Raw genomic sequence first — 16,450 nt, 5'->3', positions numbered from 1 at the left:
ACAAACTGTAAAACATCTAAATTAAAGCATTATTCGAGAATATGTTGTTGTAGGCTGCTTTGTTTTTGCTGAGCATCTTTCAGTTTAGTGTTAGACCATGTTAGTTCTTTATCATCATTTGTGGATGTTCCACCTTGGACTTCACTCAACTGTACTTTAGTTTAATTTACCATTTTGTGCTTCATTCTTTTAACGGGGTTTACATTCATCAATAATACAAGGTCTTTGAGATAATGCATCAGTATTTCCATGGTTTCATCAGATATAATTTACATTATTATTAGGTTATGACAAAAATACTTGTAGCAAACAATGCAAAATGTCTTCATTAAAATATGAAAAACAAGGGCTATAACAATAATTTTTGGGAAAATGTTAAAACCGCACACAGTACTTTAACTAAGACCTTGCCTGTCATAAACATTATTACCATAATATCATTCTTGTCATATTAGCTAAGCATTCAGCAGAAGTTTTAAAGCTTTGTTGTTGTATGTCAGTAATAACACACAACATTTTGTCAGTAACACCTAATGACCCTGTTAGTGTCCAGATTTATGTTGCTGTTTTATATATGCAGTTGTACAAAATAAAGATTAAAAATCCATGCCTATATTAACAGTCTTTTAAGTAATGTGTTTATTGTCGCATAGTTCAGGAATGAAGTTATGGTTTAGAGAGGTTAACATTTTTATTGTTACAATTTATAGTATAGAACATATATTTTGTGTATATTGTACTGCTCACATACATACCAGTACATGTTCATTAAGCCTATTTAAGAAAACCTGTATTCTTTTTAAAATTACCAAGCAACATTTTATTCCAGTTACTCAGTATAATTAGATATATTTGTATATAATTTTTATACATCAGATAAATTGTAATTATAAATATTTTCCCAGTGATCAATACACATAAATTGCAAGTATTTTTGCATATAATTATTCAATAACTGATAAAACATTGGCTGTACTCTGTATGTGTGTGTATATAATGTGTTCACTAAAACTAAAAAACTGTGGATTACTATATGTATAAATAAATAAATTCATATACCTTATTTAATATTTATAATACAAAACTATTCTTAACCAAAAACAATTGTTTTGCCTTGTGTTTTATTTCATTATAGATTTGTCTTGCTACTTGCTAAATCAAAATTGAATTAAATGCTTAGATAATGTTTATATTTACAATATATATTTAACTCTTATTTAAAATATTGATGAAATAGACAATCTTAAATCAAATATTTTTGAACCAATATGTAATCTGAATGGAGAATGTCTATCATTATTGTTTTAGAAAAGACCATGTTTTCCATGTCAAGAGAGTTGATAACTTTGGATTACTGTGTGGAAATTGAATACCCACAGTATTGTGGTCCTTGCCTAAATAGGGAAGATTTTATTGAAACTATTAAGGTAGGATTGTAAAAATGAGTACTTTTTCAGGTTCGTAATGTATTGTAGAGCAATTAACTGAAAAGTGAGCTGATGTGAACAAAAATAAATTTTCTTTGAATCAAATTTTTAATGTTATTATGCATAATTAAATGCTTAAAGTAGTTGAAATTGCATTTCTATTTTGTTACAAATTATATTTGTATACTGTGTCACAAAGGCGTGTAAGTTTTATGGCTAACTTGTATAGGGTCTGGTACTTCAAAAATTTACTGGACCCCATAATTCAGTAAATTTTGAAATTAAAAATATTCTTGTTTCCAATAATCTACTTGAACAAAATAGCTTTTCCATGATATTGCTCAGTAATAACTGATAAAGTGTTATTTTGTATTAATATGCAATAATAAAAGGAAATAAAGATCTGTCAAGTTTAAAAATACTTTAACTTGCATAACATTTCCACACAGAAATCATTATTTGTGCAACAGTGACTTGTTATCACTACATGCTTTGATTTACGTATGACGTTGTGAAAGCTAACTTGACCAGTTAACCACTGACTTGCAATTGCATGAGAACAGTTATTCTTGAATAAAGAGTCCAAAGAGTTAAATAACCAGTGGATCATCATATTGTTTTTATAAATTATTTAGTCTGTATGGTTCTGTTTTTAAGTCTGAAGCACTTGCTGACCCAGATCTGAGCTAGTCTAGTAAGTCCATTTTCATTCCTGAATAAGGTCAAGTTCATACTTTCTTTTGTTGTGTTCATGTGGCTTAACTGAGGGTTTTCTATCTTTGACTTCTTTCCTCTGCAACTGGTAAATTGTAGCTGGATAATAAAACATCATTTTTTTGAAGATGTATATACATAAAATCAGTCACTGACTTTAAGTCCAATTCTGATGTTCATATGAACCAGCTTGTAGAGGCTGAAGCCTCTCTCAACCTCTGCATTATGAGCTTGTAATAATAAAACTAGATCAAACTTTGTAGAATGGACAGCAACTGCCTGTTGTGGAAACACAAGTGTAAAGGATGATGTTTCGAAAGTCTTTCATCTTCAGGTCATTGTGTGTGCAGGTGTTGTTGGTCTTTTATAGTGTCCTGGTGGATTGTGGAGAGCATGTTATGATTGGTTGGATTATCACTGTTTCTTATTGGAGGAGGGATTTCCTGTAGATTCAACCAATGGCAGCCACAGGTTACTCACCTCTAATTTGGAATTTGTGTTTAGTGAAGGTTTAATAGTGTTAACATAAAATGATTCTTTGATTTTTCTTGTCTTCCAGAATTTGTCTGTGTCGATGATTCTAGTTTTCTCCCAGTTTATTCTGTGTCCAGTTGATGTGGCTTACTCTGCAATGGCTGAATTTTGTGTTTTCATGAGTCGTGTACTATCTTTGTTTTTTACTCTTGTCATGTGTTTTCTTCCCATTTCTCCAATATATGTATCATTGCAGGAACATGGATATTCATAAATGATGTTTTTAAGATTATCTTTGGTAGGTCTTTTGTTTGTTTTTTTTCACCAGAATGGACCTTAAGATATTGTTGGATTTCCATCAGACATCTATGTTGAATTTCTTGGCTATGCATATGAGTTTTTCACTGAAATATTGTAGGTAAATGGTGTTAGTGGCAGTGACTTTCTGATCTTTTTTGTGGTTTTTTTCAAGGAGTTTTTTTATGAAGGAGGAGGTGTAACCATTCTGTTTAAAACTTTCTATGATATTTTGGTGTTCTTCTTCGATGGATGTATTATTGCAAATGTTTTCTGTTCTCTTGTTTAAGCATTGGATTATATCATGTTTTATCGAGGTTGGATGATAGGATGGGAAGTGTAGGTACCTGTCTGTGTCAGTGGGTTTTCTATATACAGTTGTAGTTATTTGTCTTGCTTGTTTGCTGCTGAGTGTATCAAGAAATGGTAGATTGTTTTGTTCCTCTATTTTCATAGTGAAGTGGATTCTTTTGTCTACAGAATTTAGATGTCCTTAGATGGCTGGTAAGTTTTCATGACCGTGAGGCCAAATAACAAAGGTGCTGTTGACTTAACATCTGTAGAAACTTGGTTTAATAGATGTCAATGAAAGGTCTTTCTTCAAAGTCTTCCATGAAAATATCTGCTAGGATTTGAGAGAGGAATGATCCCATGGCTAGGCCATTTGTTTGTTCATAGAATCCCTCATTGTATCTATCAAAGAAAAACTAGATCAATTAATGTTAATAGACTGATAATCAGTGTTATGGTTCTGCCAAATTTCAAGCTAAAAATCAATACTGTTCACAGATGTTGAATGTTTTAGCTGCCTCTCAGTATCTTGAACAAGTGATTTCAACAAATCCCATCTAGACAAAACATCTTCTACAGTAACTGGTCCAGCAAGTGAGTTTGCCAAAGGAACCTGGAAATGCTCACAAATTAAGCTGATCTCATCATCACCAAATTTCAGTAGAAGCCAGGTGTTGACATTAAAGAGTTATACAGCATTTACAACTAGTTTTTGAAGATCACAATCTTTTTTTAAGATAAATGATCAAACTTGTTAAAGGCATTTGCCTGTTTTGTTCAAAACATATGTCAACACCTTCTAGAGGCAAATCAGAAAATGAAACATTTTTCTATAATGTCATCTTTTGGTAATTTCCTCAGTGAAGGGCAATAAATTGTTGTATATTTTTTAAAGCTTTAATTGTTACACTCAGTTCTTCATTTATTTGATAAAGCAGACATTTTTTCTTTGTATTGCAGGTGAAAAATGTTGCATAACTGAGGTAAAGTCAAGCAAAAAAAAAAAGTAACCAGAACAGTCATTCTTCTGAATGTATGGTGCTTAATAAATCCTGTGGCTTTAGAAGTAGCAGTGGTTGAACATTCATTGTCTGCTTTTACAACTGCAAGATAAGCATAAAGTGCTGCTATGTTAACAAAATATTTTCAACTCCCAAATGAGAGTAGTGTATCTCACCTTGTACCACTGATTCTCGTCAGGACATGATGAGACGTTGAAAGATTTTGCCTGGCCTTTAACTGTTACTGCAGATAAAACAGGTACAGTCCTAACAAATGTTCTTTACACTTGTTTTGAATGATAGATGATTGGTTTGGTCTCTCAGTAAGACCTAACTTGTCATGTAATTCTTATATTGCAGCTTTCATTGACTCACTATTAGGTTTGTAAACAACTTTACAAGCCACCAAAATTACACATATTTGCTATGTTTAGCTGCCCTTAAATATATTAATTCTACTTCATATATAGTAGTATTAGTGGATCCATCCACAGTAATGGTGTAAAAATGTTCTCCAATCAACGAGGAAAATACTTCATGTAATACAGCTTTACTAATGCATGTATATTTACAGGAATTTACACATTGCATGCCACTGTGATAGCAGGTATCTATGTCAGCACCATATGTTGACTGAAGTTCAACAATCTATACAAAGGCTTTAAAGGGAAGGTTATGAAGAGCTAATGCACATGCATGATTTGTCAGCTTCAGTTCTGATTCTCATCTGATGTCTTGTGGATCATGCAGGTTTTTAACTAGTTGCATTTTAGTTACAGATTTAAAATATAGAAAGCCAAAATATAGTTGTTGAGACTGTAGTACACTGAAATAAGAAGTTTAAATTGGCTCCATTGATGGGAGATTTAGAGGATTATAGAAAATCGAGAGAGTTCATCAATGAAAAAATAGGAAAGTATATGAAAAAAGGCTAACTGAAGTTATAACAAGAGGGAATCTTCAGTAGTTATGACACTTGAAATTATTTCAGGCAGGATTAGAGCAGATAAACCCATGAGACCTTGGTTGTGGTCAAACACATCAATCAAATGGGTTTGATATTCCGAGTCTAAACTGAAATTAATCGAGAGCTGTGAGCTGAAAGTTTACACTTGAAAAATCTAGAGCCATTCTACAAGCCTCTTTGCCATGGCTTAAAATTAGTAATAAAGATTTCTTCAAATAAATTAAGGGTAATCTCAATATAAGGGCAGAAGTAGGGTCTCTGATGGATAATACAGCAATGCTAACATCTAACGTTAAGATTATCGAATTCTATTTTTTATTTAGTTTTTACTAATGAAAATTTTAAAGATTTCTCGTCCTGAACAGATGATAGATGGAGACAAGACTGAACAAGGTTGAGGATTGGACACATGAACCATTTAGTACTAATTTTTTTAAGACCTTGTATTGTGGGTAGGTGCTAGAATTTTGGGAGTTGATCTAATGGTATTTCTTTTTTAACCAGTAAGTATAGGCCTATTAATTCTACATCAGTGGTTGAAAACATTTTGGAAAGCTTGATAACAGATGCTGTACAAAGTCACTTAACAAAATTTTAAATTTGGTTTAACAGTCCACGTGGTTTCATTGGAGGAAAATCTTGTGTTACTAATCTCTTGACATTTTTTGAAAAGTTTACTGCTTGTGTAGATAAAAGTACGGGTGTAGAGTCACCATATCTGGGTTCTCAGAGTTTCGCAGAGTGCCAAGTAAAAGATTAGGTTAAAAAGTTATATCTTTAGTTGTGGGGGGTAGATTGACTGAATTTATAGAGAAACTGGCTTAATGGATGAAAGTCAAACTGGATTAAAGTCACAAGTGGTGTATCTTGGAGCTTGTTGTTTGGATTTTTTCATTTATTTATTTACTTTAATGACATGGGTGAAGGAATTTTCAATAGGTTATTTAAATTTGAAGATGACAATAAAGTTTTGGGTGTTTCTGGTGGTGAGGAGGATGCTACTACTTTACAAAATGATTTGGAATGGTAAATGGCAGTTGTCTTGTAATTGTAATAAATACAAGGTGATGCATGTGGGATATCACAATTTGAATTATGAATATAAATTATATTGGAAAGACTTGACAGTGTTGTGAAAGAAAAATATTATGGTGTTCTAATTTATCAGTTTCTTAAGCCATCTTAGCAATGTGTTATTGCTAGTGACATGACAACTAGGATTTTGGTTGTACTTAAAGAAATATTAAATACAAGTCTAAAGAGGTTATTATTATATAGGCCACATTTTGGATATTGTGTTTAGTCTTGAGCTCTTTACCTTAAAAGTGTTACTGAATTGATAGAAATGGTTTAAAGGAGGGCTACAAGAATGATAACCGGGATGAAAATGTTACCATGTAAGGCTGTTGTGATCTCTGAAGTTTTTTTCTCTGGGAAAAAGAAGAGTTAGATGAGATTTGACTGAGGGATTTAAAAAAGGGAATTGATGTCTCATTTTTTCCTATCTAACGGTGAAAATGATTAGACTAAGGGATCTAAGCATACATTTTTATATGGTAGAAATAATCTTAAGCTAAAGACAGTTTTATTTTTCAAACAACGTGGCTGGCTTTTGGAATTGTTTGTTATCACATGTGGTAGATGTGAGTCTTGAGGGAAACCTTTATAAATATTTGGATGATAAAGGTTGGCTTTGATTTTTGTTAATGTTTAGCACTGTCATTCAGTGTTATATATTACTCACAAGTAGGGTTTATTGAACTTTCCTGGTTAACAAAAAAGGACAGCCAGATATCATTTAATAAAATTATCCTGTTCATTATGAGGTTATAACTTCAATGCATTGCATATTGCTGTTCTTGAACTGCTGTTTGTGCAAGCAGTATGTCATTTTCTTCCTCTTACCTGATATTGTCTGGGGATGGTTCCTTTAGACATTTCTATGGCATTGGAACATCCACCAGTGGGACAGCCAATCCAAAGATATATGTTTTGATCCATGGATCTCATCTACTGGGGCCACACACATCACATTCACATTATTATAATCCTGTACAGTGTTCTTTCCATTTGGCTTTTGAATGACTTGAACCCCAGCTGGATATATTCCTTTGAGTGGGCTTTGATCCTTTTGTTTTCAAGGTTTTTGGCCAACAGTAGGGTGGGGTTTTTTGTACATGGATGACTTTGCTATGAGCTCACACACCCAAGTTTCCTCTTTTATTTGGTTGCCTGTACCTTATTCACTGGTTATGGCAGTTGATACCTTCAATCTGGATCGATCACACAGGTATATTTATGTGTTTCCATTCATGTGATTTTCTTATCCACTTCACTTGTCAAGTCCTCCTGACTGTGTAGCAGAGTTCATGTTATTTTTGTGGGATGTTGTTACTACAGTTGCATTAAAAATATCATGGCCATAGTTGAAAATCTAGATTGGCTTTAAAGTGAAGGAAAAAATGATAGGTATAGATGAAAACCTGGAGTGGCTGCTAATTAATATCAGAGAAGATAATTTTATTACAATGCACAACCACTAAGACATGTATTTTTCATTTATGAGAAGTAATAGTTCAGCAGTTAGTAGAATTTCCTAATTTATTTATCATCTGGCTTATGAATTTCTCACATTTATCTAATTATTCTGAGACAGTATCTCACCTCCCCACACAGAATAGCTCGATCCCTTGTGTGTCTGCCTATGAGATTTTTGTGCCAAGTATTATGTCATTCTGAAGCCTTAATTGTTTTTAATCATGCAGGGATTGTAATTTTGGAAATGTTGTTTAAGCAGGGCCTTTCCACATCTTTTCTGAATTGTAGTGTGGGGTCTGCCAGTTGAAGAGCCCTTCCCATCTGAAATAATCAGATTTCATCTTTTCAGTTCTTTCTACATTTTGACTGGCATGAAGTGATAATGTTTTCACACACACACCTCCCCTTCTGCCCTCAAAAATAAAAGGATTCTAGAAATGACACTGGTATTAAAAACATGATGTGAAGTATACTTTCCATTTATGAAAGAAAAGCATGTGATTGAGACAAGAGAAAATTAATCTTAAAGATAAGGTTGTGTAATAATGTGGTTTCTTGTTATTCAAGAATAATGTAGGAAAAATACCTGAAACTGGAAGTCCAGACTTAACAAGACAGGAAAAATTCACATTGGATTTGAAAAATGATCTAGTTTCCATCTTAGGAGGAGAACATTATATTAATGTCACTCATGCCCTTCCTCATTTCTACAATCCAGGTAAGTTTAATAACAAGAGAAGAGCAAGTGCTACATTATGTGATACTGGTTTATAGATGTTCCTTCAATGTTTTATATTTTTTGACATATACAAGGTCTTTCCAGAATAACTGGAATAATAGGATTAAATAGTGGTGTATACATCTTGTATACTGTACTAACAACCATTACGTAAAAGTTTTTGTGGTCGTTGTATCATAAATTTTATTTCTACAATATGCACAAAATTTCGAACATTGTTAGATGATATATGGGAGCATGATTGAACTGTTGAGTCACCTAATCAACTGAAATTTACATGTGAAACTTGCTGAATTCTTTCACCTATATTACAGGCATAAACACTGACTATCTAATAGGTGTTTATCTTATAGGGTTTATGCAATAACATTTATGACTGCTGTTTATGCAGTGTAGTAGCTGATTTCTTAAACTTTTAATATGTCAACATTTAATGCCATAACTTTTAGAGATTGAATAAGGGAACATTTCTGTGTATCTAGCAGCTATGGCATATAGGTAAATACAGTTATATTTCAATGTATATAGCAGCTGTGATGTACAGGTAGAATATGCTAACATTTCATTGTGATCACTTGGTGCCTCCATACACAGAACACTGTATTCCTCTTGAAATTACACTAATCTGCACAAGAAACTTGCATGCCACCAAATTTGTAAAAACTATTATCTAAAATCATTGCAACTGTGCTACTTCATAATGATGTATTATGCAGCAAAACCCTACACAGCAGAGAGTGCAATATCTTTCACATGTATACATAAATGTTAATGTTTGGTTACAGTTAGTTACTCTTTCATGTTTAACAGATTGTTGTTGACATTTTATTCTAATATGGTACGTTACCTCTTTCCTCACATGTATGGCTGTTGTTCAGTGCTGCCTTCTATATAGAAAACTTTTTGTGCATACTGCTAAGTCGTGAACTCCCACATACCCCATTATCAATGTGGCTCATTTGCATTGAACATGTAAATTATCAGGTGACAACACTCCACCAGTAGGAATGTAATACACTTTCCTGACTCAGGTGTGATTATAATAAACTATCATTTCTCATTAGGCAGTGACTGAGTGCAAACAGTTTTCATTTGTGATGCTTTCATGCATTTATTTCATTCTTGTTGTTTTTTTCCAAAGTTTTACTTGATTTGTTAAATTTAGTTTTTCTAACAATTTTCTGTACTAACTCACCTTTATTTATTTATTTTTTCCCTCAATTTCATCTTCTTCACATTTTAAGATGAATTCTGAAGTTTTTTTTACAGTTTTTGATATTATTACAGCTACATCGAGTGCCATTACTGGGTCTGGGAGTCTCGACTGAAGATTTTTGGCTATCATTCATTGAGAGATTGATCATTATATGAGGCATCCTTATTCTCCCAACAGTGTTGTGGTTGCTTCTGCATTGTCTAAACTGGTTCTTGATAGGGAGGATTTTGATAGTTGTTTTTATTTTCATTCTCTTAACCACACCATGCCTTCCTATGCATCTCTAATGAGATCTACTAGACCTAACCCTGCCTTTTTGAAGATGTTTTTTTTTTCGGATGTATTTCCTTTTTACCATTTTTATATTATATTATTGACACACATTACTTGTGTCCGTTGTTTCCCTTTTTACCCTGACATCAAGGTTCATGCTAAGCATTTTGTTTGTCAGTTGAGGACAGGTGTTATTGTATCTTGTCCTGAATGAAAAGTATAAAAGTTGTATCAGTATAGCAGTACGAGTTTTACTAGCTTTAACTCACTGGCAGATACACAGCTTATATGTATATAGCAATTTAAATTTTACTGAATTTAGCTTGATGATAAGATATCAAGATATGTTTGATAACATTTTCAAACTTGAGGTCAAGATCATTACTTTTTTGCCTAAAAGCTCAGTTTTTTGTATTCTAGTTCTATCATTCTATGCAGTTCCCTCCTCCATCTTAATATGGGTATTCTGTTAATGTTTTTGTTTTCCTTTTGGGGAAAAGTCTGCCTGCCTTGAATTTTACATTTTTAAAGTTAAGATGAATTTCAAATGGATATTTACTTGTGAAATGCATTCCAACCCAACTCCACTCATCTGTATTATGTCATGAAAATAAAACTTATTTACACTCTCCTGACATAGCTGTAATAAGTTACATAGAAAGTAGAAAATTCTGAGTAAGTTGAAGTGTACATTGTGACATTCAGAACTTTAGTCGTGATTGTCAACAGCATGAAAGTTGTTCAACAAAGAAAGGCTTTTCCTTTTTTATAGACAAATAGTTTTCTGAAATTCATTTTAATTCTGAAGATTAACTGAATAGGTACTGATATACACTCTTATAAGAGAGGGCTTGTTTCTTTTTTGTTTTTAAATTTCACAAAAAGCCACACGGGGGCTATCCATGCTTATAGAGAAGGCATAAAACCTTCCTAAAATTTGTTTTAGCCATACAAGTGACAATTCACAAAGCTATTTGTTTGAGTTGTCTTTTGAAGCTAGCTAAATCACATATTATTTTGACCCCTTTCTTCATTTGATGTTTAGGTAAATACATTTCTGATCATGTTTTACTTATCCCAGTTCTTTTTCATTTTTCATTGCCTGAGGTTGTTTCTTGAGAAACATTCCTTTCTCTCTAAACCCAAATGAGAAGGAGATATTAGACAAATTTACTTTAAAATACCAGAATGTAAATTACTTTTATATTTCATAGTTTACTATTCTTGTAAATATTTTGTATTTAGAAAGGAATATAAAGCCTAGACATATACTTCACAGTAAAAAATGTTAAGTATTTATAATCTAACAATTAGAAATTACATCCTGTTCTTATGGTATAAACTACATGTGTGTTTTGTTTTCTGAAGATATTTTTCTCCAGTTTGGACAAGATGGAAGTGTTGAGCCTGTGCCACAAGATGCAAATAGACCAGTAGAGTTAATTCTGAAGCCACCAGAAGATAAACATAGGTGAGATAGGATTTATTTTTCACAATCTAAATTCATACTTATAAAAGAAAATGGTATACATTTTATTTCTTTTTATGCATAATTACTGTATATTAAATCTGGTATTTACTCTTCTTTACCACTAACTGAGATTAAATCAACAGTGTAGAATAAGATGAATAGTTGGTAAGTCTGGCATCAAATATGTAATAATATTTTGTAAAGAATGATTGCAATTATACTTATCATGAGACATTAGGCTTAGCTTATTACCTATTCTTTAAATGCAACGTTCTTTATCTAGTGCTTAAGGGATTTTCAAGAATTAGAAGAGTGCATAATAATAATATTCATCAGAGGAAGAAGATATACCCATCTTAGAAATTCTAACTCCCTGAATTGAACATATTTTTTGTGGTGGAAAGAAATGTTATTTACCCTTCCCCAAAACCAAGCAGTTTTCAGTGGCATCACACTACCTAAAATTCTGTAGCAGTTCAACTTCTCTACACGTAGTTAAGCTGCCTTACAGATTTACATGCCACTAGTCTTTAAGCAACTTCCACTTGATCTCATGAGATTTTTTGTAAATATGTGCTACAGTATAATGAAGCTACTATGCAACAAAGACCTTCCACCAATAGTAGAGTGACACATCTACTTGCATTTGCACCCATTATTGTTCAGTTTTTTTCTCAGCATTGCTCTATCAGAAGTGTTTTGTTTTTCCAAGTTACTAAGATTTGCATACTTTAAGGAATTTAATTTCCTTTCTTCAAACTATGAACTCAAACTTTCATGTAGTATCTTCCATTTCCTGTGGGAATGAAAATTTTCCTCACATAAATTAAGTTTTAATTGTGATTACTATAGGCATTTTGATGGGCAGGAATACGTACCTTTCTTTTCTGGGTTCAACTTATTTCTTCCTTCCTATGAGATCTTTGCCTTGCTCCATTTCTTTCCTCTGAAGTTTTTGGGGGTATTCCTAATTCTGTTGAATCAGGGTTGAAAGTCACTTATCAATTCTATTAATCCTCTTTCTTTCTCAGCTTCAAGACTGTCTGAAACCCACCCCTCCACCTCTGTACTTCAACCTAGTTCTTATGTTTTCCATCTTTCAATTTCCACCTCTCAGCCTTTCTCTTCAAATCATTCTGGTATCACACTCATTGAGCTGGGTGGTGAATATCAAGTGGAGGCAATCTGTTGTGGTTTGCACACTTGTTTGTCACATTTAACTGCAGACAGATGGGTTACTCTTGTTCTGACCTACATATGCTCTCTCACATCTCCTCTCATATATGCCCTGTTTCCTTTCATATTCCATCAGATACCATCCATTTTCTGTATCTGGAAGAAGTGGTATCAGACCTATTTACACAAACAGGCCATACAGAGGGTGTGTGACCCTCTTCAAGAGTTTTACTATCATCCCCATAAAAGACCTAGGACTGGCATTTAACTTATTTATGGTTGTCCCTTACTTTTAAATGGAAACATTATTTTATCTTCATTGATCCCTTTCATCCAGGCAATGAAAGACCAAGGTGAATGCTTCAGATGTGTTCTTTCATATCTCCATTGCAGCATTCTCAAGCAGTTTCCATTGTATCATTTATTGGAATCACACCTAGGGTTCTTCCATTCAGCATTGCCTCAGGGTATTTCTTATTATTTACACTGACTGGAACTATGATTCCATTAATACATTGATAATTGGCTTCTCCTTTCCACTCACAAGAAGAGTTTATTTTGAGGGAAGTTGCCTGTGGTGGCTTATTGAAACTTAAAAATTCTATCCAGACAAACAGTGTATTGAGTGGGAGTGAAGGGTTCTGTCACTTTTGAGGGACATGGTTTCCACTTATCCCTCTGAATCACACTCACGTTCATCTTCTCCGCTAGTTCTTGTATAACCAGCGGAACTATTCACAGGAATCTTTGACCTCGGTGGCTTACCTGTCTCCCTCTCTAGTCAAGAATCTTTCTTAATGGCTAGACCAATCCAATACCACTATTGGCATTCCATTACTTTCACTTAAACCAGACCTACACCTTTTTACTGATGTTTCCCTTTCTGATTGGGGACCATCCCTGAATAACAGTGTTGCATCAGGCACATGAACCATCAAATTTCTAGCAGTCTGTATGACATGTTTATTACTTATTCCTTTTTATGAATTCTTTAGTAGCTATAACATCTGAAAATTCTATGGTTGTTTCTTACATCAGCTGCTAAGGAGTTGCTAAGGCTTAGCTGATCCAGGACACTTTATTTTCAAATCTTCAACCTTCTATTCTGGACTAGTTTTTATTGCTTATGTCTAATTACCTGCCATGTGCTAGATACTGTGAATCTAGTTGTTGATTGTCTCTCTCATCCAGAATGGTCTCTTCACCCTCAAGTTTTCTGATAAGTGTACACTCTGTTAGAAACTCAATTCATTGATGCCTTTATCACCACTCTCAGTTCTAAGCTTCCTCTAATCTGATCACCTGTTTCCCATCCTTCAGCCCTAACCATTGACACTTTCAGTCAGAAGTGATCTTGTCTTTTCTTGTATGCATACTAGTCTCTTCATTTTTTTTTTTTTTTGTCCTGGTTTTGATTAGTGAAAGTCCTTATCATGTTCTCTTGGTGGCACCTCTGGCTGGATCAACCTTGGTTTACTCTTCTTTGCTGCCTCTTCTCCCTAAACACCAACTCTATCAATGTTACTTCAATTTTACACTTCATTGTTCTTTCAAAGGATCTCATCCATCCATCATCAGGTTAGGGGTTTCTTTGGTCCATTTATCCATAGAAACAGACTTCAATTAGGTACATTTTCTCCCTTCCCATTCCTGTTGCCTTTCAATCTTATCCATCTACCAGTGTAATGACATGTTTTTCAAGTTGATCCATCCATTGCCACATTCATCCTGACCAACCTACCATAAGCCGTCTTTCAATTGTTTATTTTGGTTTTTTTTTACCTTACTGATTAGCTTTATCTTTATCAGCTATTGTGCAGCTTTGTCTATGACATTTTGCCTTTCTCAATACCACAACAATGTTTTCTTCCCATTTTTCTCCATCTTGTTCCTGTCCTTTCTTTTCCATAGACCTCTTTGCCCTGTTTCCATGCCTGGCTGGTCCCTCATTATTGTCTTCTTCATGCCATTCATTACAGTTTAGTTTAAACATCTCACTTATAAGGCTCCTTTTATCAAATCTTCATTCCTAGGAATTCCTCTCCCTCGAGGGACATATCTCCTGGAATTCCTGACTCATGCTTGCTGGCTTTTTAAAACAGGTTTACAAAGTCACCCATTGCACTGTCTCCAGTAAAAGACCTTTTGCCTCGCATGGCCAGGTGGTTTAGGCACTCGACTTGTATGTAATCTGCGGGTTGTGGGTCGAAATCCCCTTCACACCAAACATGCTTAACCTTTCAACTGTGGGGCCATTATAACATGACAGTCAATCTCATTATTCATTGGTAAAAGAATAGCCCAGGAGTTGGCAGTGGATGGTGATGACTAGCTGCCTTCCCTCTAGTGTTACACTGTTAAATTTGGGACAGCTAGTGCAGATAGCCCTCGAGTAGCTTTGTACGAAATTCAAATCAAACCAAAAGACCTTTCTTGCTGGAGGACTGGTGGGAAACCCGGCATTTTCTCAGAGTTTTTCCCACTTACTAGTTCCTAATTGCTGTAATGGTGAGAGTCCTCATAAATTTTGACCTAACTACTGAAGCTAGAACAAAGTGTGACAGTCATTGAGAAGGGGGTGCTAATAACACTTTCATTTTAGCACAGGTCATTCCTCATACACCTGTACTTATAACATGTGAATTGTGCTCTCCTACTGCAGCTTAAATCTGTCCAGTTAAGTTGAGGTGGGCACACACTACTGTTCCATACCCTCCTCCTTTAGTCATGTTTGTCCAGTAGAGCAAAAGTGAGCACACTTTATAAATTTTGTGTACCTTCCTATTGAAAACATCACCAGTTCACTGAGGTGAGCATATGCAAACAACTATGCTCTCCCCCTGCAGCTGATGTCTGTTCAGTAGAGTCAAGGTGAGCAAACTTTGTATCCATGTTCTCACATCCTGCAGACATACCCATTCAGTTTAGTTGATGTGTGCATGCAAATACCATTTTACACACTATGACATGAGTAATGTTCCTTTCTCTCACAGCTGGTTTTGATCCAATAATGTGATAGTAAAGTTGAAATAAGCACAAGTTATGACCTGAATGCTCTCCACCCAATTAAATTGCACAAATTCTACACCAAATCAAGTTGTGAAAGTAGTATTTATTGAAATCGGTGAGATAAACTGTGTTATTAATGCTGAGAAGTTCCTGGGCTTCACTCGTCTCAGTTTGTCAATGTAGGTACTTGTGTTGTGACATGCTTTAGCTTCTCTAAGTCTTTTGTTCCTGATCCTGTTGGTTCATGGAATGAATGAATGCCCTTCCTCAATTCATGATATTAGAAAAACATGTAAGTTAAAGAAGTCTTGATAGAAGTGAATAAAAACCTATAACCAGAGCACTTTCAAAAGATGGACCTTTCTTCTCCAGGGGCAAATTGGGAATTAGTTTATTTTTATTCATTTCCATGCCCTTTCTCAAGTTTTGGATGGGTGAAGTTAAAAAGTTTATGTAGTTAATGTGTTATATATTTACACTTTCTAACTATACAAAATACAAATAATGTAAGATCTCTGAAATTTAAAATGGTAAACTATAAGCATATGTTAACTCTATTTTTGGCAAAAATATTACTGCTATCTTCTTTTTCCAGTGTTTGTGTGATGGTCTGTGGACAGACTTGTTACACTTATGAAAACAATCATCCAGTAGGCTTAACTATGATGAAAGAGCGACAGTTGCAGAAGCTAGGATATTGCGTAGTCCAGGTATGTGCACCTACATAAGTGCATTATTAAAGTATTTCTGTTAGTTGGCAAGAGGCAGCAAACAGTATTATTATTTTTGTCATAATTCTAATCATATTGTGTATCCTGGTTCAACAAGATATATTGTAAAGTAAGTACTAGGTTTGT

The 16,450-nt window shown here is 34.0% G+C and overlaps 1 protein-coding gene across 12 annotated transcripts in view; it reads left to right on the top strand.

Moving 5' to 3' along the window:
* The window catches only part of LOC143240802 (FAST kinase domain-containing protein 5, mitochondrial), a 43,829-nt gene that overhangs the window by 19,625 nt on the left and 7,754 nt on the right, over window positions 1-16,450 (top strand). For 10 of the 12 annotated variants that reach the window (XM_076483890.1, XM_076483883.1, XM_076483889.1 and 7 more), the window contains 4 exons: window positions 1,309-1,427; window positions 8,277-8,427; window positions 11,306-11,408; window positions 16,189-16,303. In XM_076483890.1, the coding sequence (XP_076340005.1) occupies window positions 1,309-1,427; window positions 8,277-8,427; window positions 11,306-11,408; window positions 16,189-16,303 (488 nt within the window). Of the gene's footprint in view, window positions 1-1,308; window positions 1,428-8,276; window positions 8,428-11,305; window positions 11,409-16,188; window positions 16,304-16,450 lie in introns of those variants that run through there. The other 2 variants (XM_076483895.1, XM_076483894.1) reach the window with 2 other exon arrangements.

The sequence above is a fragment of the Tachypleus tridentatus genome, chromosome 13 (assembly GCF_004210375.1).
Source record: "Tachypleus tridentatus isolate NWPU-2018 chromosome 13, ASM421037v1, whole genome shotgun sequence".
Taxonomy (NCBI): domain Eukaryota; kingdom Metazoa; phylum Arthropoda; class Merostomata; order Xiphosura; family Limulidae; genus Tachypleus; species Tachypleus tridentatus.
Note: the sequence above shows the minus strand (reverse complement) of the source record. Positions and strands in the feature narration are given on the sequence as shown.